Source organism: Nilaparvata lugens, chromosome 9, assembly GCF_014356525.2.
Source record: "Nilaparvata lugens isolate BPH chromosome 9, ASM1435652v1, whole genome shotgun sequence".
Lineage (NCBI taxonomy): Eukaryota > Metazoa > Arthropoda > Insecta > Hemiptera > Delphacidae > Nilaparvata > Nilaparvata lugens.
In genome coordinates, this window is record NC_052512.1 from 44,881,674 (window position 1) to 44,905,915 (window position 24,242).

At 35.2% G+C, this 24,242-nt stretch overlaps 1 protein-coding gene across 1 annotated transcript in view; it reads left to right on the top strand.

Annotated features, from left to right (window-relative positions):
• The window catches only part of LOC111063758 (dmX-like protein 2), a 478,861-nt gene that overhangs the window by 417,893 nt on the left and 36,726 nt on the right, over positions 1 to 24,242 (top strand). Inside the window, exons 52-58 of the mRNA XM_039435348.1 lie at positions 678 to 943; positions 2,430 to 2,675; positions 4,792 to 5,086; positions 9,025 to 9,223; positions 14,071 to 14,335; positions 19,978 to 20,259; positions 23,238 to 23,327. Of these exons, the coding sequence (XP_039291282.1) occupies positions 678 to 943; positions 2,430 to 2,675; positions 4,792 to 5,086; positions 9,025 to 9,223; positions 14,071 to 14,335; positions 19,978 to 20,259; positions 23,238 to 23,327 (1,643 nt within the window). The remainder of the gene's footprint in view (positions 1 to 677; positions 944 to 2,429; positions 2,676 to 4,791; positions 5,087 to 9,024; positions 9,224 to 14,070; positions 14,336 to 19,977; positions 20,260 to 23,237; positions 23,328 to 24,242) is intronic.

Here is a 24,242-nt window from a genome sequence, read left to right on the forward strand (position 1 = left end):
GCGGCTGAGAATCGTTAGTCTACTTTTGTACAGTCACTTTCAAAAGTAAAAATAAAATATTCTGGCAAACTGACAACATTGCAAAGCCAGAGAGAGATAGCGCTATCTGTTTTGTTGTATGATAGAAAAGGACAGCAACAGTATTGTCAATTGTACACTGCCATTACAACGTGGACATCACTATATCAAGAATAGGGGCCTCAGTGTTAATAAAAACATTGTTACCTGGTGTTTATTATGAGTTCAGTGATATCATAGAGAAACTATAGCATAAGTAGATATCCCATGGTATAGGGCGTTTATGTCGCAACTTTTACTGTTATCCCAAGCCGATAGTCCACGTAGTTCTTTTCCTTGGAGCTGTTTGACGCTGATAGTCTCTAATATAGGTAGAGAGTTAGTGGGAAGGATATTTTGAATATTCTCTCCGAAGAAGAATGGACATTGATATGTCCAAAACTCCGCCAATTTATGTAGATGCATTACAATATAATTATCTATAGTTATTATATTACAAATTGCTTTTTCATATCATATACAGTTCAATAATAATTTTCTTAGTCTATATTATGTAAATTCATCTATAATTCTGCTGTATTGTAAGCTATTGTATATAAGTGTATAAGCCAGTATATATTGTAATCTACATAAATAAAGTACTCAATCAATCTCAACAGGTGTAACCAACCTGCGCGCCCTTCTAGCTCGTGAAAAGGACGAAGACCAGCCGAGGCTGAGTGTGCTGCTATGCGAGGCATTCGTCGCTGCTTACATGTCTCTGGTCGTCTATGCCACGTCAACCTGTGACTGTCACATACTGTACAGGCTGGCAGGCCAACGATTCAACCATCCGTCGGTGTGGGCCTCGCTCTTTGGCGGTGGAGTCAAGAAGCTGCTAAGGGTTGCCACTGCCAGTCATCAGTCGCCTCAAACCGCACAACCTGTAAGTAGGCCTACTATTCAAATAGAATGATACGAAGTTTATTATGCAAAATTTACACTAGTTAAGAGACAGTTGAGATATTTAAGCAACAAGTTTATAAATATATTACCTTTTAATTTAACACAACATATAACTAGAGATACCAGTAATGATATAAAAGATTGGATAATTGCAAACTATTTCACTTCAATGGAGAACCTTACTTGAATTAAAATTTATTTTTCTTACAGTTACCTTGAAAAGTGGCCATTCCTGCACTGATTACAGAACGCAAAGAATCACTTTTCTGCACTAGTGCGCAAAGTGAGTACTTTGCGTACTCCAGATTTGCAGCATGACAACGCAAAATAATTAGTAGGTTATATGGAGCACCAGTGCAGCAAAATCAAAATTAAGTTGGTAACACTAATATTGTTATATTAAGGACATGGTGTACAACAGTGGATGTCAGCTGTGGCCACCATCCACACAGCACACAGCCGCCCAGTCATTCAAACACTACTACATTATTATTCAATTTAATTTATTAATAATAAAATTACACAGAAAAACATTTGATGCATTTCAGGCAATTTTACCCATAATTACCCACTTTTCATATTCAATGGTAACTGTAGGAAAAATGTAATGTGAAATACGTGCGCAAAGTTCCTCTGCTGCACTGAACAAACCATTCGTAAACGTTTCTTTCGGTGCAGCAAACTGTCACTTTGCGCACTAGTTGCACAAATAACTAGTATCCCATATAATTTATTTACTTTTCTCTTTTCTTTATTCTCAGAAATGACTTAATGATGAGGATTTTTTTTTTAAATATTATAATATTTTCGATTTGCAACGGTCACCAGCGGGCAAAGTTTATTCTTTTGCTGGTGATGCCATATATAACACGTAAATTATATATACATACGTAAAGAGATATTTATGATTTTGTATTATTATTTTCTTATTTTAAGTTAACACTTGCATTTTGTTTAAATTTATTGTTCATCATATTTGATTTGTTCTTTATTTGTGATTGTTTTTTTTAAATGGCGAAATAGATGATTTGATTTGATTGATTAATTGATTGAATGACGAGCGCTTCGCGCTCGTAATTAACTATCATTCCGTTTGTTAACGAGCGTTTCCCCTGCACCCCAAAAGACAGATGCCTCCGCGCTTCGCGCTCCGGCAGGACACTTAACTAGAGTTACTCGCGCTTCGCGCTCGTAATCATTCACTATACACTTACTGAGCGCTTCGCGCACCCCCAAAGATAGAGGCCTCCGCGCTTCGCGCTCCGGCAGGACACTAAACTAGAGTTACTTGCGCTTCGCGCTCGTTGTTATTCAATATACAGTTATTTACTGAGAGAAAGGCTACTTGCCTACGGCTCGGGCGTACACGTTTCTCTCGGTGCAGCAAACTGTCACTTTGCGCACTAGTTGCACAAATAACTATTATGATTACTAGTGTAATTTTGACGTTTTTCTGTGTCCCTTAGCTCGCAGGAAGCCTAGATTCGGAGACGGGACCTGGGGCCGGCGACGCGGGAATGTGGACGGCCGTAACGAGCCTGACCAAGCAGCGAGTGCGCCTCAACATGAAACTGCTGGGTCAGCTTGGTGGAGGAAGCGGAGGAGGGGGGTCTCAACCCGGTACCCCCACCCTTATAAAGGAGGACAAACCGACATACAGGGAACAGTTCATACCACCTGATATCAGTATGGTCTCCTACTTCCTTAGCAAGGTTTGTTTGTTTGTTTGTTTGTTTGTTTGATTCAAATTCAAATTTATTCCACAAATTTTAAAATAAAATAAAATTTAAAAAAAATAACAATATTTCAAAATATCCACAAATTCATTCCACACTCCTAAATACATATACATAAATCAAACAAAGCTCAACATGACAATACAATCCAACCAAAATGTAATTGACCGAGTGAAGTAAGGTCTAAGATTCAGTCGACTGTTTGGCATTTCTCTTAATGTTTAAATGTTTAAATTTTCAAATGTTTATATGTTGCGCATTTACGGCAAAACGCGGTAATAGATTTTCATGAAATTTGACACGTATGTTCCTTTTTTAATTGCGCGTCGACGTATATACAAGGTTTTTGGAAATTTTGCATTTCAAGGATAATATAAAAGTAAAAAGGAGCCTTCTTCATACGTTAATATTAGAGAGCAAAACAGAACAAATAATATTTTCTCTCAACAATGTAAGTACTGGTAACCTGAATCTGAATGATGATGTTTTCAAGCCTGTAAAGTTACTAGGAATGTACTTAGATAGTAAACTCAGCTGGGAGTATCACCTAGTGAATTTATGTAAAAAGCTTTCTAGAGTAACATTTCTCTTACGAAGACTGAAATATTGTGTAAACCTTGATGTAATTAAAATGATTTACTTTGGTCTCTTCCATTCACACTTGATTTATGGAGTAAAACTGTGGGGCAACTCATCTTCTTCAAAAAAAGCATTTATATGGCAAAAGAAAGCACTTAGAGTTATATTTGGTATGAAATACAATGAATCTTGTAGAGGAATTTTTGTAGAACACAAAATTATGACCTTGCCTTGTCTGTATATATATTATAATTTAATCTCAGTGAAGAAAAATCTGTCTAATTTTGATAAAAATATTTCTATACATTCACATTATACTAGACATAGGGACGATATAACTAGACCTACAGTTAGATTGACTAAAACTCTAAAAAGTCATAAGTACCTACAAATTCGCATGTTTAATTTACTATCAGATAATGTTAAGAAGTTACCATTGAAAAACGTTTTGTATTTCTGTTGATAAATGGCTCAAGTCTGAAGCTTTCTATTCTGTCAAAGAGTAGCTGGAATATTTCAATGTATATGTGTAAATTTGTTCATTTTATAGTCCAACTTCACAAGTTTTACTTATTACTTTTATTGACTTTTATTACTTTTATTTTACTTATTATTGACAAAGCCTATTGCTTACATTTTTGTAATGTTGTTTTATGGCCAATAAAATTCTTGATTCTTGAGTAGAAATCAGACTATAGAATTATTCATCATAAATCAGCTGACAAGTGATTACACAGATGTGTGGAGAAGCCAGTCTATTGCTGTATTTCCATAAGGTCTATAGTTTCAATCAGGTACTTGTGGATGAGAATACTGCGTGAGGTCTACTGTTCACAGAACTACTAGTGGAAATACAGCAATAGAACATATATGTCAAATTTCATGAAAATCTATCACCGCGTTTCGCCGTAAATGCGCAACATATAAACATTTAAAGATTAAGAGAAATGCCAAACCGTCGACTTGAATCTTAGACCTCACTTCTCTCGGTTAATAAAATTTGAAGCTTTACTTAGTTATTTTACGCACTTTATTATACTAGCGCTATCTCTTTCCCGTTTTGCTCTGTTGCCAGCTCGTCTTTTAACAATGAAGAATTAATAATTAATTAACAAAGTATTTCATCTTAATCATGAAAATTCATTATGGAATTATTGAAAAATATCATTTCGTTCTTAATAAAATATAATTGATAATTTTTAACGAGAATGAACAGTTAATATTACACCAATAAACCTGTATCAGCTACCATCTCTAGAAGGCATTAACATTGATTAGTATTGATAATTTTAAACTAGAATGAACAGTTAATATTAATATTACTGTATCAGCTACCGTCTATAGAAGGCATTAACAAGACAGAGCGTCGGCAACGTTTTTCTCCTATCTTTCTCCACTGTCATTATACCGTGGACCCCACTATAGTAAAGAATAAACAAATAAATTGGGTATATAAATAAAAAAATTAACCAACAAATTAACAGAAAATAATCAACATTTTCTTCTGTTTCAGCCACTTTTGAAAGAAGACGTCCAAGATGTCGACTATGATTCAGCTGACTCAGCAGTAAGCGACCTGAGTGAAGAAGAAGAAGAGGAGGAGGATGTGTTCGAAGGAGGAGACACAGACAGGAAGTCTCTGGGAGGAGGAGGAGGAGGAGGGAGGAGAGGGGGAAGCAAGGAGAAGGAGAACACGGAACACTCGAATCCGCAGAGTTATTCCTGGTGCGTTATGAGGTTGGCTATTATGCGTATAGTCCAGTCACAGCTGCAGGAGTTCCTTAATACGGCAGGAATTGAGTTACAGGGTGAGTTTTGTATCAAATTATGGTGTTGTGTATCAAGTTGAGATGATACTGTATCATATTTATGTATCAGTTTTGTATCAAATTATGGGGTTGTGTATCAAGTTGAGATGATACTGTATCATATTGTGGTGATACTGTATCATGTCGTGCTATGAGGTTGGCTATTATGCGCATAGTCCAGTCACAGCTGCAGGAGTTCCTCAATACGGCCGGAATTGAGCTACAGGGTGAGTTTTGTATCAAATTATGGTGTTGTGTATCAAGTTGAGATGATACTGTATCATATTGTGGTGATACTGTATCATGTCGTGGTATGAGGTTGGCTATTATGCGCATAGTCCAGTCACAACTGCAGGAGTTCCTTAATACGGCTGGAATTGAGCTACAGGGTGAGTTTTGTATCAAATTATGGTGTTGTGTATCAAGTTGAGATGATACTGTATCATATTGTGGTGATACTGTATCATGTCGTGCTATGAGGTTGGCTATTATGCGCATAGTCCAGTCACAACTGCAGGAGTTCCTTAATACGGCCGGAATTGAGCTACAGGGTGAGTTTTGTATCAAATTATGGTGTTGTGTATCAAGTTGAGATGATACTGTATCATATTGTGGTGATACTGTATCATGTCGTGGTATGAGGTTGGCTATTATGCGCATAGTCCAGTCACAACTGCAGGAGTTCCTAAATACGGCTGGAATTGAGCTACAGGGTGAGTTTTGTATCAAATTATGGTGTTGTGTATCAAGTTGAGATGATACTGTATCATATTGTGTTGATACTGTATCATGTTGTGTTATGAGGTTGGCTATTATGCGGATAGTCCAGTCACAGCTGCAGGAGTTCCTTAATACGGCAGGAATTGAGCTACAGGGTGAGTTTTGTATCAAATTATGGTGTTGTGTATCAAGTTGAGATGATACTGTATCATATTGTGGTGATGCTGGATCATTTGTGGTTATACTGTATCATTTTGTGTTGATACCATGGAGAAAAGATGGTATAAGAAGATATGCCATGGTTTGTAGAATTCATTCAAAGTTTGGAAGTTTTGTATCAAATTATGGTGTTGTGTATCAAGTTGAGATGATACTGTATCATATTATGGTGATACTGTATCATTTATGGTGATACCATAGAGAGAAGAAGCATAAAGTGAGATTCACGTTTTAATGGCAGTGGAGAAAGATATAAGAACAACGTTGCCGATCCTCTGTCTTGTCAATGTCTTCTATAGACGTTAGCTGATACAGTAACATTAATATTAACTGTTCATTCTAGTTTAAAATTATCAATACTAATCAATTTTTTATCAATATTAATCAATTTGCCGAGTGGATCAGATGCTGGCTTTGTGATTCAGAGGCCCGGGTTCAAATCCCGGCCCGGGCAAGATATTTATCTCGGGCCACTCCCGTGTTTCGGATGGACACGTTAAGCCGTCGGTCCCGGCTGCCTAAAAAGTAGTCGTTAGGTCATGTCAGAGGCCCTGGAATTGATCAGTTGCGACCTGAAAACTCTGACACCAGACCTGTGCCAGCCAGGTCACTCGATATTATTATTATTATAAATTTATGGTGGTTTGTATCAAGTTGAGATGATACTGTATCATATTGTGTTGATACTGTATCATGTTGTGTTATGAGGTTGGCTATTATGCGCATAGTCCAGTCACAGCTGCAGGAGTTCCTTAATACGGCCGGAATTGAGCTACAGGATGAGTTTTGTATCAAATTATGGTGTTGTGTATCAAGTTGAGATGATACTGTATCATATTGTGGTGATGCTGGATCATTTGTGGTTATACTGTATCATTTTGTGTTGATACCATGGAGAAAAGATGGTATAAGAAGATATGCCATGGTTTGTAGAATTCATTCAAAGTTTGGAAGGTTTGTATCAAATTATGGTGCTGTGTATCAAGTTGTGATGATACTGTATCATGTTGTGTTGATACTGTATCATGTGTTGTGACACTGTAGCATTTATGGTGATACCACAGAGAAAAGACAGCTTGAGCTACAGAGTGAGTTTGGAAGTTTTGTATCAAATTATGGTGTTGTTTATCATGTTAGATGATACTGTATCATATTGTGTTGATACTGTATCATATTGTGTCATGAGGTTGGTTATTTTGGGGATAGTCCAATCACAACTGCAGGAGTTCCTAAATACGGCTGGAATTGAGCTACAGGGTGAGTTTTGTATCAAATTATGGTGTTTTGTATCAAGTTGAGATGATACTGTATCATATTGTGGTGATACTGTATCATGTGCGGTGATACCGTAGAGAAAAGACGTACATAAAACTTGACTATTTGACAAACTTGACCTACATAAATATTGAAGAGTTTGAAATAGGCCTATAACCATCCTTGGTGAATTAAGAATCTATATATTCTATATTATTAATCTATGTATTCTTAATCTATATGTAGAATTTCAAGTAAATCAGTTGAGTAGTTGAGACGTGATGATGCGTCATTCGTGAATTTCCTATCCCCTACGTGTATATGTCAGTTCTTTTCTTTATTATATTTTGGTTGTGAAGATATCAGTATTTTCTAAATAGTTTCCCGGAGGAAGATTAATAGGAGGAGGATGTGGATGAGAAGGAGGAAAAATAGTTAATGAAATTATTATTGTGAAATAGTATATTTCGCAGCTAGGGCCGAAAATGAGACTTTTCCGGATCGAAATCGGTTTTCAAGTCCGAGGCCGTAGGCCGAGGACTAGAAAAGATTGAGAGCCAGAAAAACATTTTTGCCCATGGTGAGAACGTTATTTTTCGCGACACAGAAAAATAAACAAAATAAATATGAGAATTATTGTTTATTAGGCACTTCCGAAAGCAAAACAGGAAGGTCATAGCTCTAGCAAATCTGAGGTAATCTGAATATCAGGAAATTGTCCAAGTATTTTTATTTTTTATTCTGATTTGTCTAAATAACCTAAAAGATTATGTTCAATTATGTAAGAGGTTGAGTTTATACTTTTTATTCTTCCAAATGACAATAAGATGATATTATTATAAATGTTTTAATTATTGAATGATAAATACAAATAATGAAAAGTTTTTGATCAGCTGTCTTAGCACACTTGAAATTTGGCCAATCTGAATGTCAACGGAAGTTTAGGTTAGAAGTTCTATCCTATTCTGAAAATCGAATTATTTGAATAGTTTGTAATATATATTATCTTATCTGTATTTTATTCATTCAAATAAAATGATAGTATATCATTGCAGAGTACTTTATTGAATTCTAGAAGCATAAAATGATTCCATTTATCTACCATGTTCCGTGATAAACGCAGTACTAGGAGGTTTGAGGTTAGATTCTATTATACTCTGAAAATTGAATTTGAATAGTTTATATCTCATTTGTATTTCATTCATCCAAATAAAATGATAGTATCTTATTGCAAAATACTTTATTCAATTCTAGAAGCATAAACTGATTCCGTTTCATAAACTATTTTGTAAACACGTTCACATCAAATCAGAATCAGCTGACTTCAAGGTTATTTTACAGCCCTAGGGCCGTAAAAAATTTACCGGCCTGGTCAGAAAACAATCACTTTCGGCCTCCATATGACGCACGTAAACCAGCTCATTACATCCAAGTGTGGCGAAAAATACTTTATTCAATTCTAGAAGCATAAACTGATTCCGTTTCATAAACTATTATGTAAACACGTTCACATCAAATCAGAATCAGCTGACTTCAAGGTTATTTTACAGCCCTAGGGCCGTAAAAATTTTACCGGCCTGGTCAGAAAACAATCACTTTCGGCCTCCATATGACGCACGTAAACCAGCTCATTACATTCAAGTGGGGCGAAAAATAAAGTTTTTTTCTGGGTGGATATGAGTTGTGATTTGTTTTTGTATTGTTATTCCTATGATCTAATCTTTTTTCTATTTGTTTGTTGACAGAACTACCAGTGAGCAGCCCCCTGATTCACGGTGTCCTGAGGGTGGTGAGCCAGTGGGGGGATGCCCTGAGGGATGAACTGGATGAGAGAGGACCCCCACCGGTCGACTACATCCCCGGCTGCTATGTGGAGTCCTCTGCCCCGGGACCAGCCATTCACAAATACAGATCGCTCCTCGACAAAGCGAACACTCCATTTCAGTAAGTATTACCATAGATAAACAATAGCGTAAGTAGATATCCCATGGTATAGGGCGTTTATGTCGCAACTTTTACTGTTATCTCAAGCCGACAGTCCACTTAGTTCTTTCCGGTGAAGATGTGTGACGCTGGTAGTCTTTCATAATGGGCCATATGAATAAAGTTGAGCATTTGCTCATACTTCTAAAATATGGAGCATTTGCTTCATTTTCTATGAATAAACGTGAGCAAAACCTTTTGCTCATGCTCATCAAAAAAATGTTTAAGCATTTGCTCAAAATTGTATGAATAAACTAGAGCATTTGCTCAACTTTTGAAGCAAATGCTTCAAAAAAGGTGAGTCTACTCTGGAGCAGCTTTTCACCTTTCGCTCATAGTAAAATGGCTCAACTAATTCGTGTAAGAGGGAACTATACCAGATACGATCACAACCAATAGTTGAAAACTATAAAACTTTTTTTAGATTCAACCATGATATATATCACCATTATTCCTGCAAAAGAATAAATACAAAAGATACCTATCCGATATAAAGATAACCCATGGTATAGGTCGTTCATGTCGCAACTTTTACTGTTATCTCAAGCCGATTACTGTTGATTATTGTCGATTTTTACTGTTTTGTTTGGGTGAGAGTGTATGAACGGCACAATATGAGAGACTACCAGCGTCATAAAGCTTCACAGGAAAGAACTACGTGGACTATCAGCTTGAGATAACAGTAAAAGTTGCGACATAAACGCCCTATACCATGGGATATCTACTTACGCTATTGTTTTTCTATGGTATTAGGGCCGGTTTCCGAGCTCGGGATCTATAAGTTGTGGACTTGAAGAGTCCAGGACCAAAGTAAGCGCTCGGGTCTTTCTGAGTCACGGGTTTATCTTCTAAACTCCGGGATCTTTTAAAGCTGTTCGGTAAACTTTTTTATTATTTAAATTGGATAATCTTTCTCAATATAATTGTTAAGATCATTATAAGAGTGAGAAAAAGTGGCAACTGAAATTTTCAAGTGGTCTAATAAGCGAGTTATTATGGGTTGTTGTAGTGCTAACTCCGTTTTCTTTCCAGATCATAAACTGTTTCGACTATATTATTAGAACTTCTCTTAAAAATTCAAAAAATGTATCTTTCCAAACTAAAACATTTTATTCCCCATATCGTTCATAAATGAAAAAGTAACATTTTTTGTAAATTCGATTACTTGTTTATTTTGGCATTAATCGCGAAAAAATGCATATTAGAACAAAGCCAATGGTATTTTGAATGTATTACAAAAAAACTCCAATGGAAAATTCGAAACCGTTTATGATCTGGAAAGAAAACGGAATTTAGCACTTCAACAACCCATAACTCGCTTATTGGACCACTTGAAAATTTCAGTTGCCACTTTTTCTCACTCTCATCTTGACAATTATATTGGAAAAGATTATCCAATTCAAACAATAAAAAAATTTACTGAACAGCCTTAAGTCCTAGACCTTTTTGAGTCCAGTACTTGGAGCAATAAACTTGAAGGAAATTTCAAAAATCAAAAAATCAAAATCGTTTATTTATCCTTAATAATAATAACATCAACAGAAAATCAGAAACATAGAAATAGAATTACATTAGAATGATGTATTACAGTATAAAATTAAATTATACAATGAATATACGGAAGGTCCCTGCAAGGTTAAAGAACCTGTGCGCAGGGGCCGAGTGTTAAAAATCTAGATATTTTAAATTTCAGGATAAAAGATAAACTATTAATAAAAAATATTAAACTAATTACAGTGAAAGGAAAAATAATAACTGATAGAAAAATATTAAACTTCTTAAACTTAGAAAAAAGTAACTTAACTTAAAAGGAAAAAAGAGAGGAAAAGGAACAAGGAAAAGAGAGAACAGAAAAGACAGGAAAGAAAGAAGAGGGATACCTAATAGAATTAAATTAATCTATTTCTCAAGAGAAAAAAATGGATAAAATTGGCTCAGTTTTAGTAGCAGATATTTAAAAACTAATGTCATTCGAAGATAACCATTCATTTATATCTCTTACCAGCTTTTTACTCAATTTATTGGTGATGAAATGATGAGGGATTTTATTAATGAGTTTAGATTTCGAATATTTCCAATATTTTGTTATTGTATTTATTTATTGAATAGAGCAAACAATACAGTAGTCGGAGAAGAAAAAACATGCTATTGCCCAAAACTTCTTCAATTTCCTAATTTTGTCTTGAATTTTCCAAATATTATGTAGATTATGTCCATTTAAATTTATACACTAGATCATCAATTTGAATATACAAATCAGAAGACAACAATTTCAAATTTAGATAGATTGATGATAAAACTTTCATTGTTGGCATTATAGAGAAACACCTGATTGAAGTGTGCTAATTCAAATGAGCTTGCTCTCCAAACAATTTCTGATTAATCCTTGACTCGGAAAGAGGCGAGAATCTAATTCAAGTCCTGGACTTATAAGCCCTTCACTCAGAAAGCGAAATTATAAACTCCAGGGTCTATTCAAGTCCTCGACTTCTTCAACGCCCTGACTTGGAAATCCAATTTTCTGACTCCAGTTTTATTTTCTGATAATCTATATTTTCTAATTTCTATAATAAACGTTTTTTTCTTGACGCAATGAAACCATAGAGAAAAAATCTGGTGTGGTACACTCACACAACTTTCCTTGCTCATATTTGAAACTACGATCAGACTTTTGTATATGTGTATATATAATTGTTTTCAGAGTACTTTTTCCTTTGTGTAAATTGTGAAATTCGATGATTTTTTTAAAGTCGTCAAAACAGCTGTTCTACAGATGAAATATCTCGACTATGTGTTCTTTTTATGAACTGCTCTACCTACCTACCTCATGCACGAGAAGGAGGTTACAAAGTCCATTTCTCAAGGATGGGGTGGACCCCCCATTAGTTTCCCAGAAAGGAGACTCATGCCAGTCAATAGAGCTGATAAATAACTATACAGAGTATGAATTTGAAAAAAATCGGTCAAGTTATTTTGAGAAAATCGTGAAAAACACGGTTTTTTTAGTAATTATCCGCCATTTTTCTCAAGTATATTACGGAGCTCCTGCAATTTTCTCAGAAACGAGACTCATGTCAGTTGATAGGGCTTATAAATAGCTATCCATGGTATGAATTTAAAAAAAATCGTTAGAGCCGTTTTCGAGAAAACCGTGAATAACATGGTTTTTTAGTGATTATCCGCCATTTTTCACAAGAATATTACGGAGCTCCTGCAATTTTCCCAGAAATGAGACTCATGTCAGTTGATAGGGCTTATAAATAGCTATCCATGGTATAAATTTGAAGAAAATCGTTAGAGCCGTTTTCGAGAAAACGGTGAAAAACATGGTTTTTTAGTAATTATCCGCCATTTTGAATACAATTTTATTGAATTTCTTATTGTCAGATCCTCATGGTATAAGGACCTTAAGTTTAAAATTTCAAGTCAATCGGTTGATTAGGAACACACACACACACACACACACACACACACACACAGACCAACACCCAAAAATCATGTTTTTGGACTCAGGGGACCTTGAAACGTATAGAAAACTTGAAATTAGGGTACCTTAATTTTTTTTTTGGAAAGCAATACTTCCCTTACCTATGGTAATAGGGCAAGGAAAGTAATAATATCATGAGTAGATATCCCATTGTATAGGGAGTTTATGTCGCAACTTTTACTGTTATCTCAAGCTAGTTCTTTCCCGTGAAGCTTTATGACGCAGGTAGTCTCTCATATTGTGCCGTTCATACACTCTTACCCGGTCAAAACAGTAAAAATCGACAGTAATCGGCTTGAGATAACAGTAAAAGTTGCGACATAAACGCCCCCTATACCATGGGATATCTACTTACGCTATTGTTTCTCTATGATATCACTGAACTCATAATAAACACCAGGTAACAATGTTTTTATCAACACTGAGGCCCCTATTCTTGATATAGTGAGGTCCACGTTGTAATGGCAGTGTACAATTGACAATACTGTTGCTGTCCTTTTCTATCATACAACAAAACAGATAGCGTTATCTCTCTCTGGCTTTGCAATGTTGTCAGTTTGCCAGAATTTTTATTTTTACTTTTGACAGTGACTGTACAAAAGTAGACTAACAATTCTCAGCCGCCATTTTTTTTCTTCACTTCATCAAAATACTCAAGCACACAAGTCGTATAACTGATTTTAAAATGTATACCATGGGAATATCTACTTACGCTATTGTTTCTCCATGGTTGATTGATTGATTGAGTACTTTATTTATGTAGATTACAATATATACTGTCTTATACACTTATATACAATAGCTTACAATACAGCAAAATTATAGATGAATTTACATGATATAGACTAAGAAAATAATTATTGAACTGTAATGATATGAAAAAGCAATTTGTAATATAATAACTATAGATAATTATATTGTTATGCATCTACATAAATTGGCGGAGCTTTGGACATATCAATGTCCATTCTTCGGAAAGAATATTAAAAATATCCTCCCCACGAACTCTCTACCAAAATGATGAAACATTCCTGAATAAATACCTGGAACTTTACACTATTTTCGCCCAAAAAACAAATTTAATACCCTAAAAGCACAGCTGACTGTATGGATAGACTAACGCCACTGGTCAGATCAATAGGTGATGTTGTCTGTCTTGTTGGTGATGTTGTCTGTCTTGTTGGTGATGTTGTGTTCCTTGTTGGTGATGTTGTCTTTCTTGTTGGTGATGTTGTCTTCCTTGTTGGTGATGTTGTCTTGTTGGTGATGTTGTGATAATCAATCCATGTTTCTCAAATGATCCATGTTTCATTGCTTCCAGACCCCGGCACTGGTCGGCCGCACCAGCTAGGCGCCTGTGGAACTACCTGGTGCGCCAAGAACAGGTGCAAGATCTGTTCATCAGGTGCGTTTTCGGGCGTCGAACCACTAAGACGTCCGTCGATTGGCGCAATTTCGACGCAGCGGCGTCGGATGAACGGGGAGGTACAGGGCCGGACGAAAGAGGTGCCCATCAAAACCTACCAGAACCTGTTCGAATCATACATAAGGAACAGGATTCTATATCTGCATTCTGCCTCAATCAGGTAATCTATCCACTAGATTATAATACTACCCGTTCAAAAACATGGAACATTCTTGAAAATGTATATTTCCATAAGCAACAGATGCTCACTTTACCAGATAAATAGCCCCATTTTCAAAAAAATCAAAAACTTTATTGTTTCTTCCAAAACCAATACATTACAGCAAAAATACAAGAAACCAATCACCTGCAAGGAAAATCCTGTGCGCAGGTGAGAGTTGCCAACATTACATTAACAAAAAATAATAAGAAATTCAATATCATAATATTAAATGAAAGAGATGAAGAAGTGAGAAGAAGGAGAAAGGGAAAGAGAAAGAAAAAGAAAGAGATGTAAGAGTTCCAGCAAAACATACCTTGATAGAGAAAGATAATATGATTTAATCAAAAATTTTATCCTCTATTCTAGTGGTTATTATCCATTCAATAGATCTTCTTTTGAACAATTTATCGGATCTACCATTGATATGTTCAATGAGGTAATCTGGAATGTTGTAATTATGCAATTTATTTGCTATGTAAAAGTATTGTCTTCTGCAAACATTGAGGTCCATTCTTATGTTTTCAAATCTCTTTCTGGAAGGACGCAAATTGAGATTTGTATCACGGGAAAGAAAAAGATGTCTATTATTTTTAATGAAAATTATTAGGTTTTTGATATAAAGTTGACGGACTGTTAATACCTTCAACTCATTGAACAAATATTTAGTTGGATACAGACGAGGTTTACCTAGGATAGTTTTAATTAGGTGCTCTTGAATAATAAAAAGTTTGTTAAAATGAGCATTCAAAGTACCTCCCCCCCCCAAGCCCGAATGCCGTATTGTAATAACGATTGTGCATATGAGTAGTATATCAGCTTTGTTATGTTTACATTGTTCAGTTTTTGATTTGATATAATTTGTAAATAAGAAATCTTAGTTTTTTACACATGTTATTTGAATACATATGTTTCATTTCCACTTTCGTTATATTCGGACTTATTTGAATATATGTATTTCATTTTCTCCTTACAGCTGAACGTCTCCATTTAACCACATGCATTTTATTCCTTTTTTTTATAAAACTTTGCATAAACTACCTACCATTATTTTCAAATTTCCAGATAAACGTCTCCATTTGAATACATGTACTTCATTTTCACTTTCATATGTTAGGACACATTTAAAAACATCTATCATAACTTTACTATCATAACTAAACTTTTTGGTAGAGAGTTAGTGGGGAGGATATTTTTAATATTCTTTCCGAAGAATGGACACTGATATGTCCAAAGCTCCGCCAATTTATGTAGATGCATAACAATATAATTATTATCTATAGTTATTATATTACAAATTGCTTTTTCATATCATATACAGTTCAATAATTATTTTCTTAGTCTATATCATGTAAATTCATCTATAATTTTGCTGTATTGTAAGCTTTTGTAGATAAGTGTATAAGACAGTATATATTGTAATCTACATAAATAAAGTACTCAATCAATCAATCAATTTAACCACATGCATTTTATCCCTATTTTTTATAAAACTTTGCATAAACTACCATTATTTTCAACTTTCCAGATAAACGTCTCCATTGAATACATGTACTTCATTTTCACTTTCATATGTTAGGACACATTCAAAAACATGTATCATATTCCACCTCTAGTATGTTTAGACACATTTGAATACATGGATTTCATTTTTATTTCCAACATAAACCGTTGCATAACCATCATTACCTCCATTTTTAATTGGAAGACACATTTGAACACGTGCATTTCAATCCCACTTTCCAGATGAACAACTCCATTTAAATACATGCATTTCATTCTTAATTTCTAAATGAAACATTCCATCACCTATCATTCAATTTATAAAATAAAACTATAGTACCCTTTGAAAAGGGTACTTTTTATAGTACCTTTTCCTACAGTTACGTTGAAAAGTGGCCATTGCTGCACTGATTACAGAACGCAAAGAATCACTTTTCCGCTCTAGTGCGGGAAAAAGTTTTCTGCACTCCAGAATTGCAACATGGCAACGCAAAATACTTAGTAGTTATATGGAGCAACAGTGCAGCAAAATCAAAATGAAGTTGGTAACAGTGACTGCTGTGGCTGCTATAGTGAGCAGAGGTGCAACAAGCACAACGCGCTAATTATTATTCATTATATTATAACCAAGGACAACGAGGACTTTAGGATTTTAGGATTAAGGTTTTTATCAATAATAAAATTACACAGAAAAACATTTGATGCATTTCAGGCAATTTTACCCATAATTACCCACTTTTCATATTCAATGGTAACTGTAGGAAAAACTTAATGTGAAATACGTGCGCAAAGTTCCTCTGCTGCACTCAAGAAATCATTCCGCCCTCGCCTACGGCTCGGGCGTAAACGTTTCTTTCGGTGCAGCAAACTGTCACTTTGCGCACTAGTTGCACAAATAACTATTTCATTTTATAAATAAAAGGAAGTAGCCCTGAATCCATACATTTTAAGAAGATATGGACCTATAATTATTTCAATTGAATTCAAATTTTTCAAAAAATTAAATGAATTCAATTAATAGTATCTTAAGTCACAAGGACGGGAAGGGGCCTTTTGCAGGCGAGAATGATGTTTATAGTCGAGGCGTTAGCCGAGACTAGAATTTCATTCGAGCACTGCAAAAGACATTCACGTCCAGGTAACGTACACTATTTTTTGTCAAAATAATCTAGACAAGAATAATTGAGATACAGAAAACATTACCTGCTTGTGCTGACATTACTACATGCATTCTATGAACATAACCTAGTTTACAAGTTTTCGAATCAGGAATTTCTTGATTGTATTTGACAAAACTTCCACCTGGAGTGCTACAAAGCAGTTTTCTGCACCAGTTTTGCTGTTCCTATTTCGGAACTAGGAAACATACTTGACTGTAAAGAAAACATTTATGGTTTCATTACAGTATAAGATGCTGTAATGAGAATCATATGTTTATTTGTTCTACAATCAACTGTTTACCGGCTTGATTTCATGGATGTAAAACAGCTGAAATTGAATGACTATGACAAAAATCTGGTGTGGCGCACTCACACAACTTTCCTCGCCGCTATGGAAATTGATCACCTGACGCTAGTGTTCTCGCGCATCACAAGTCTACTATTCAAAGATCTGAGCCAGCTGGTGACAGGACAATAACGCTGGATACACACGAGATCTGCTATCTCTTCATAGTGAATCATTTAATAGAATCAACAGTTGCCAACAGTTTGCAATTGAATAATCACATTTTCTCAAATTTCAAGCTTATTTTCAATTTTAGGTGAAAAATGCTACTGGACATTAAACGTAGAGATTTACATGCTCAATCTTTTCCACTTGAATTTTTTTGTTTAAATTGTATCTGAAGCCTGATAATTGAGAATCTAAAATCAAACTTTGCGTAGATGAGGCGGAGCTCCTGAAATTTTTACAGATATGGGACTTGTGGCAGTTGATATAGCTTATCAATGACTATTTTAGATATAAATTTGATCAAAATCGTTGGAGCCGTTTTCGAGAAAATTGCGGAAAACCCTGTTTTTGACAACATTTTCGCCATTTAACCGCCATATCGAATTGCATATGATCGAAATTGTTCGTGTCGGATCCTTATAGGTTAAGGACCTTAAGTTCCAAATTTCAAGTCATCCCTTCAATTGGGAGATGAGATATCGTGTACACAGATGCACATACACTCATAAGGTGCGTACAGATTTACGCGCCGCGAACATGAGCAATTCACTTTTAATCAGCTGACTATATCTGTATTTTTACAGAAACGGTGAGATACAGTTATAAAACTCTTGGCATCAGCTGATTAAAAGTGAATTGCTCATGTTTGCGGCGCGTATATCTGTACGCACCTATACACACACTGTAATAGGGCAAGGAAAGTAAAAACGGGAATGATTTAGATCTCCAAATTTTGCACATAGTTTCTAAAAAAAAATCTCGTGCCTATCATTTCAATTCAATTCAAATTTTTCAAATAATTAGATGAATTTTATTAAATTTAAAAAAAAAATCAATCTTGTGCCTATTCAATTCAATTCAATTTTTTCAAATAATTACATGAATTTAATTAAATTTGATTTGGTTATTACAAATAAGACTTATTCATTTTTTTTTATTAAAAACACACAAAACAAGACAAACCAAAATTACAAAGAATCATGAAACAAATAAAACACAATAAAATGTTACAAATATAAAAAACCATGGGCTTTGTGGTTGGGTGTGTTGGAGAAGAGAAAAAAAGAGAGGAAGATACCTAGCCAACTATGGTTTCCCATGTAATAGGCAGGCAAAGAAGAGAAGAGAAGTAATGAGGGAAAAAGGTAAGGGAGAAATGGGGGGAAGGAAGAAAACAGATGAATAGGTACTCAAAATAAAGGTAAGCGAGTCCACTGAAAAATTAAAAATACAATGCTGGAGCAGAAATCTCGAGTCATATATCTAAATGGAAGAAGAAATTACTGTATGTCCAGTTTTTTATATCCAGTTTAATTTTTCCGCTGATCTTATTGTCCATGAGAAAGTGATTTGGAATGAGGTGTATTATTTTAGTACCTATGTAAATTAACTGCCTCCTTATACATTCAATATTAGTGTAATAGGTTACATATTTGTTAACAGTGGCCCTTAGATTATAATAATTAGGTGTAGAGTTTATTGTGAGAGGAATATCGGATCTATATTTTATAAGTACTCAATTACGGTTTTTATGTATAATTGACGTATAAGTCATGACCTCAAAATCACTAAAAACCATATCTGTTGGATAGAGCCTGGGTTTGCTTAATATAGTTTTAATTATCAGTTTTTGTGCTACAAATAATTCAGCAATATGACAGTTGAAACAGCCTCCCCAAACAACTATGCCATACTGCAGAATTGACTTGACTAGAGCATGATACATCATTTTCAGGTGGTTCTTATTAAGAATTCTGTTAACTTGGTAAACTTTAAAAGATAAATATCTAATTTTTCTACATGTGTATTTAATATGAATCAATATGTTCATATGTATTTAATATGAATTAATATATCCCATTCAAGGTTTTCATCAATTATGATTACCAAGTACTTAGTATTATCATAGAGAAACAACAGCATAAGTAGATATCCCATGGTATAGGGCGTTTATGTCGCAACTTTAACTGTTATCTCAAGCCTATAGTTCATGTAATTCTTTCCAGTGAAGCTGTGTGACACTGGTAGTCTCTCATGTTGTGCCGTTCATACACTCTCACCCCAACAAAACAGTAAAATTCTACAATAATCAACAGTAATCGGCTTGAGATAACAGTAAAAGTTGTGACATAATCGCACTATACCATGGGATATCTACTTACGCTATTGTTCCTCTATGGTATTATTGACTTTATTAATGGTGGGTGCCGTGCATACACTCTCACCCCAACAAAACAGTAAAATTCTACAATAATCAACAGTAATCGGCTTGAGATAACAGTAAAAGTTGCGACATAATCGCACTATACCATGAGATATCTATTTACGCTATTGTTCCTCTATGGTATTATTGACTTTATTAATGGTGGGACAATCACAATTACCCAAGTTTAAATAAATAACTATTTCAATCTAATCTTTCACAGGTAAACGGCTCATACCTGGCCCTAGCCACCCCAAGAGAGGTGCAAGAAATGGACATCTCTCTACTTTTGGAACTACCCTCGTGGCTCGAGGACGAATGTGAATTCGACATTATCAACCTCAACAAGGAACCGGAACAGTTACCTGCCAGTGGATTCCTTGTGATCCAGACGGCATTGGATAAGCCCCATCTCACTTCCCCCACCCAGGCCAATATGATGTCTCAGAATACTGCAAGTCCTCAACCTGGAATGGCGGGGCAGACTGGAAGAGGTGCCTCTGTGGTAAGGAAGTCACTCAAAAATAGATAAATTATTAAATTAAAATCCTCTAAAATACATAACTATAGTCTGTGTAAACCTTAGCTGCAGCATGGGGCTTTATGGTCAATGTTATTTCAATATATCAATAGGAGCACACTGTTGCCGTTTTATGCTGACTCTATCAAGAAGGTCTAAAGTTATATATATATATATAATATATATTATATATATATATATATATATTATATAAGACAATAGATTTAGGAACTGAAGAGTAAGCACTTTGTACTAGTATTTAAACCTCTGTAAGATTATTTCTCATGTCATTCCGTTACCAATAGTCATGCTGCCATTATGTATGTGTTTTATTTGTTAAATAAATCTTTTTGAAAAGTGAGTTGTGTGTTCGTTTATCTTATCTGTCCCATCTTATCTGTCCCTGTTCGGGCGCCAGATAAGATAAACGGTCGACAGATAAGATAAATGGTCCCTGTTCGGGCGCCAGAAAAGATAAACGAACGTGCAACTCACTTTTTAAAAAAATTTATTTAACGAATGAAACACATACATAATGGCAGCATGACTATTGGTAACGGAATGAAACAAGAAATAATCTTACAGAGGTTTAAATACTAGTACAAAGTGCTTACTCTACAGTTCCTAAATCTATTGTCTTATATATATAACTTAAGCCTTGGTCTAGTCTTTTCTCACACAAATAGCTCACAGGCTCTCTGGCTTCTGTGAAATCTGGCAACACTGTACTCCATAAGAGAAATGTGGCAAACTAAGGTTTGCACAGACTATGTGGTTTAAAAATAAAGAAATTATTTTTTGAGTTTTTTGTAACAGGAATTTACAGTCAGCAGAGTCGAAATTCTAGTGTCGAAAAAGGGTAATTTTATGTGTTTTTTGTGACAGGGGTCAAGAAGCAGTCAGTGGATTCCAAATTTAGGAGTCAAAATAATACATTTTTAATGTATTTTGGTGGCAGGAATTGACAAACAGTAAAATTAATGACAAATTAGAGTCAAAATAATATAATTTACGTGACAAAAAAGTCACAAAAATCAGTATACAAGTCAGTAGTCAAAATACTGGTGTCAAAATAATATAATTTAATGTATCTTTGTGGAAAGAATCAAGAAATAGTCAACCAATTTGAAATTAGAGTTGAAAGAATGCTATTTTATTTGTTTTTTGTCAAGGCTTCCCCTACATCTTCTTCTCCATTCTATTTTCTTCTTCTTTCTCTTGTCTTCTTCTTTTACTTTCCTTGCCCTATTACCATAGGTATTGCTTTCGGAAAAAAATTAAGGTACCCCAATTTCTAAATTTCTATACGTTTCAAGGTCCCCTGAGTCCAAAAAAGTGGTTTTTGGATATTGGTCTGTATGTGTGTGTGTGTGTATGTGTGTGTGTGTGTGTGTGTACACGATATCTCATCTCCAAATTAACAGAATGACTTGAAATTTGGAACTTAAGGTCCTTAACCTATAAGGATCCGACACGAACAATTTCGATCATATGCAATTCGATATGGCGGCTAAAATGGCGAAAATGTTGTCAAAAGCAGGGTTTTTCGCGATTTTCTCGGAAATGGCTCTAACGATTTTGATCAAATTTATACCTAAAATAGTCATTGATAAGCTCTATCAACTGCCACAAGTCCCATATCTGTAAAAATTCCAGGAGCTCCGCCCCATCTATGAAAAGTTTGATTTAAGATGCCCAATCATCGGGCTTCAGATACAATTTAAACAAAACAATCCAAGTGGAAAAGATTGACCATAAAAATCTCCACAATTAATGTTTAGTAACATTTTCACCAAAAATTTAAAATAATCTCGAAATTCGAGAAAATGTTATCATTTCAATAGCAAACTCTTGGCAACTGTTGATTCTTTTAAATCATTCACTATGAAGAGATAGCAAACTTCGTGTGTCTCCAGCGTTATTGTCCTGTCACCAGCTGGCTAAGATCTTTGAATAGTAGACTTGAGATGCGCGTGAACACTAGCGTCTGGTGATCAATTATCATAACGGCAAGGAAAGTTGTGTGAGTGCGCCACACCAGTTTTTTTTCCTACATCTTCTTCTCCATTCTCTTTTTCTTCTTCTGTCTCTTGTCTTTTTCTTGTTCTACTTTTCAGCATGTTTTTTATCTGAGTGGTTTTTGGATTTTATTGTAATTTTGTTTTCCTACAGTTACGTTGAAAAGTGGCCATTGCTGCACTGATTACAGAACGCAAAGAATCACTTTTCCGCTCTAGTGCGGGAGAAAAATTTTTCTGCACTCCAGATTGCAACATGGCAACGCAAAATACTTAGTAGGTTATATGGAGCACCGTGCAGCAAAATCAAAATGAAGTTGGTAACAGTGACTGCTGTGGCTGCTATAGTGAGCAGAGGTGCAACCAAGCACAAACACTACCTCCGTAAACAAAGCCGTAGTGCATTCGTGTGACGTCAGCACCGTTAGGGCTCCTACACCAATAAGAATCGTTGATTTCAGCTGATCTATACACCTAGTGGTTTTAATGGTGTAGGATCCCTAACTGTGCTGACGTCACACGGATGCACTACGGCTTTGTTTACGGAGGTAGTGGCACAACGCGCTAATTATTATTCATTAATATTATAACCAAGGACAACGAGGACTTTAGGATTTTAGGATTAAGGTTTTATCAATAATAAAATACACAGAAAAACATTGTGATGCATTTCAGGCCAATTTTACCCATAATTACCCACTTTTCATATTCAATGGTAACTGTAGGAAAAAGAAAACCTTAATGTGAAATACGTGCGCAAAGTTCCTCTGCTGCACTCAAGAAACCATTCCGCCCGAGCCGTAGGCGAGAAACGTAAACGTTTCTTTCGGTGCAGCAAACTGTCACTTTGCGCACTAGTTGCACAAATAACTATTAATGATGAATAAAAAATGCTTATTATAATGATTAATTCATTTCAACGTTATTATTTTAATCGTTTTACAGCAGAGAAGCCCCTCTACAGTGAGTGATAGTAGCTCTAACACAGCAGTAATATGCCGTACCAAAGATAGGAAGATTGTGAATATTCCATCGGTAAGGGCTAATTTTTGAAAGGTTGCAATATGAAAGATTGGGTGGCATTTTAGCGAGTTCTCTTCTAGTGGTGACGACAAAATTCTGCTGCTATTTTTGCTCTCTCCCGCTCTTTCTCTCTCCCTCTCAAAGGACCTGTTTTTTGAAAGTCACAAGCTATAGTGAGGTCCACGTTATAATGGCAGCATCTGATTAACATTGGTGTTGCTATCCTTGTCTATCATTCCACAAAGCAGATAGCGATATCCTTTTCTACCTACACAACGATCACACATCGTTTTTCAACAGTGTAGAAATATAATTGACCGAGCGAAGTGAGGTCCAAGATTCAAGTTGACGGTTTGGCATTTCTCTTGATGTTTAAATGTTTGAATGTTTAAATGTTTATATGTTGCGCATTTACGGCGAAACGCGGTAATAGATTTCCATGAAATTTGACAGGTATATATATATGTATATTTGACAGAGCGAAGTGAGGTCTAAGATTCAAGTTGACGGTTTGGCATTTCTCTTAATGTTTAAATGTTTATATATTGCGCATTTACGGCGAAACGCGGTAATAGATTTCCATGAAATTTGACAGGTATGTTCCTTTTTTAATTGGACGTATACACAAGATTTTTGGAAATTTTGCATTTCAAGGATAATATAAAAGGAAAAGGAGCCTCCTTCATACGCCAATATTACCGTAAAAATCAGACTATAGAATTATTCATCATAAATCAGCTGACAAGTGATTACACAGATGTGTGGAGAAGCCAGTCTATTGCTGTATTTATTTCCAAGGTCTAAGTTTCAATCAGGTACTTGTGGATTAGGATACTGCGTGAGATCTACTGTTCACAGAACTACTAGTATAAAAGGAAAAGGAGCCCCCTTCATAAGCCAATATTAGAGTAAAAATCAGACTATAGA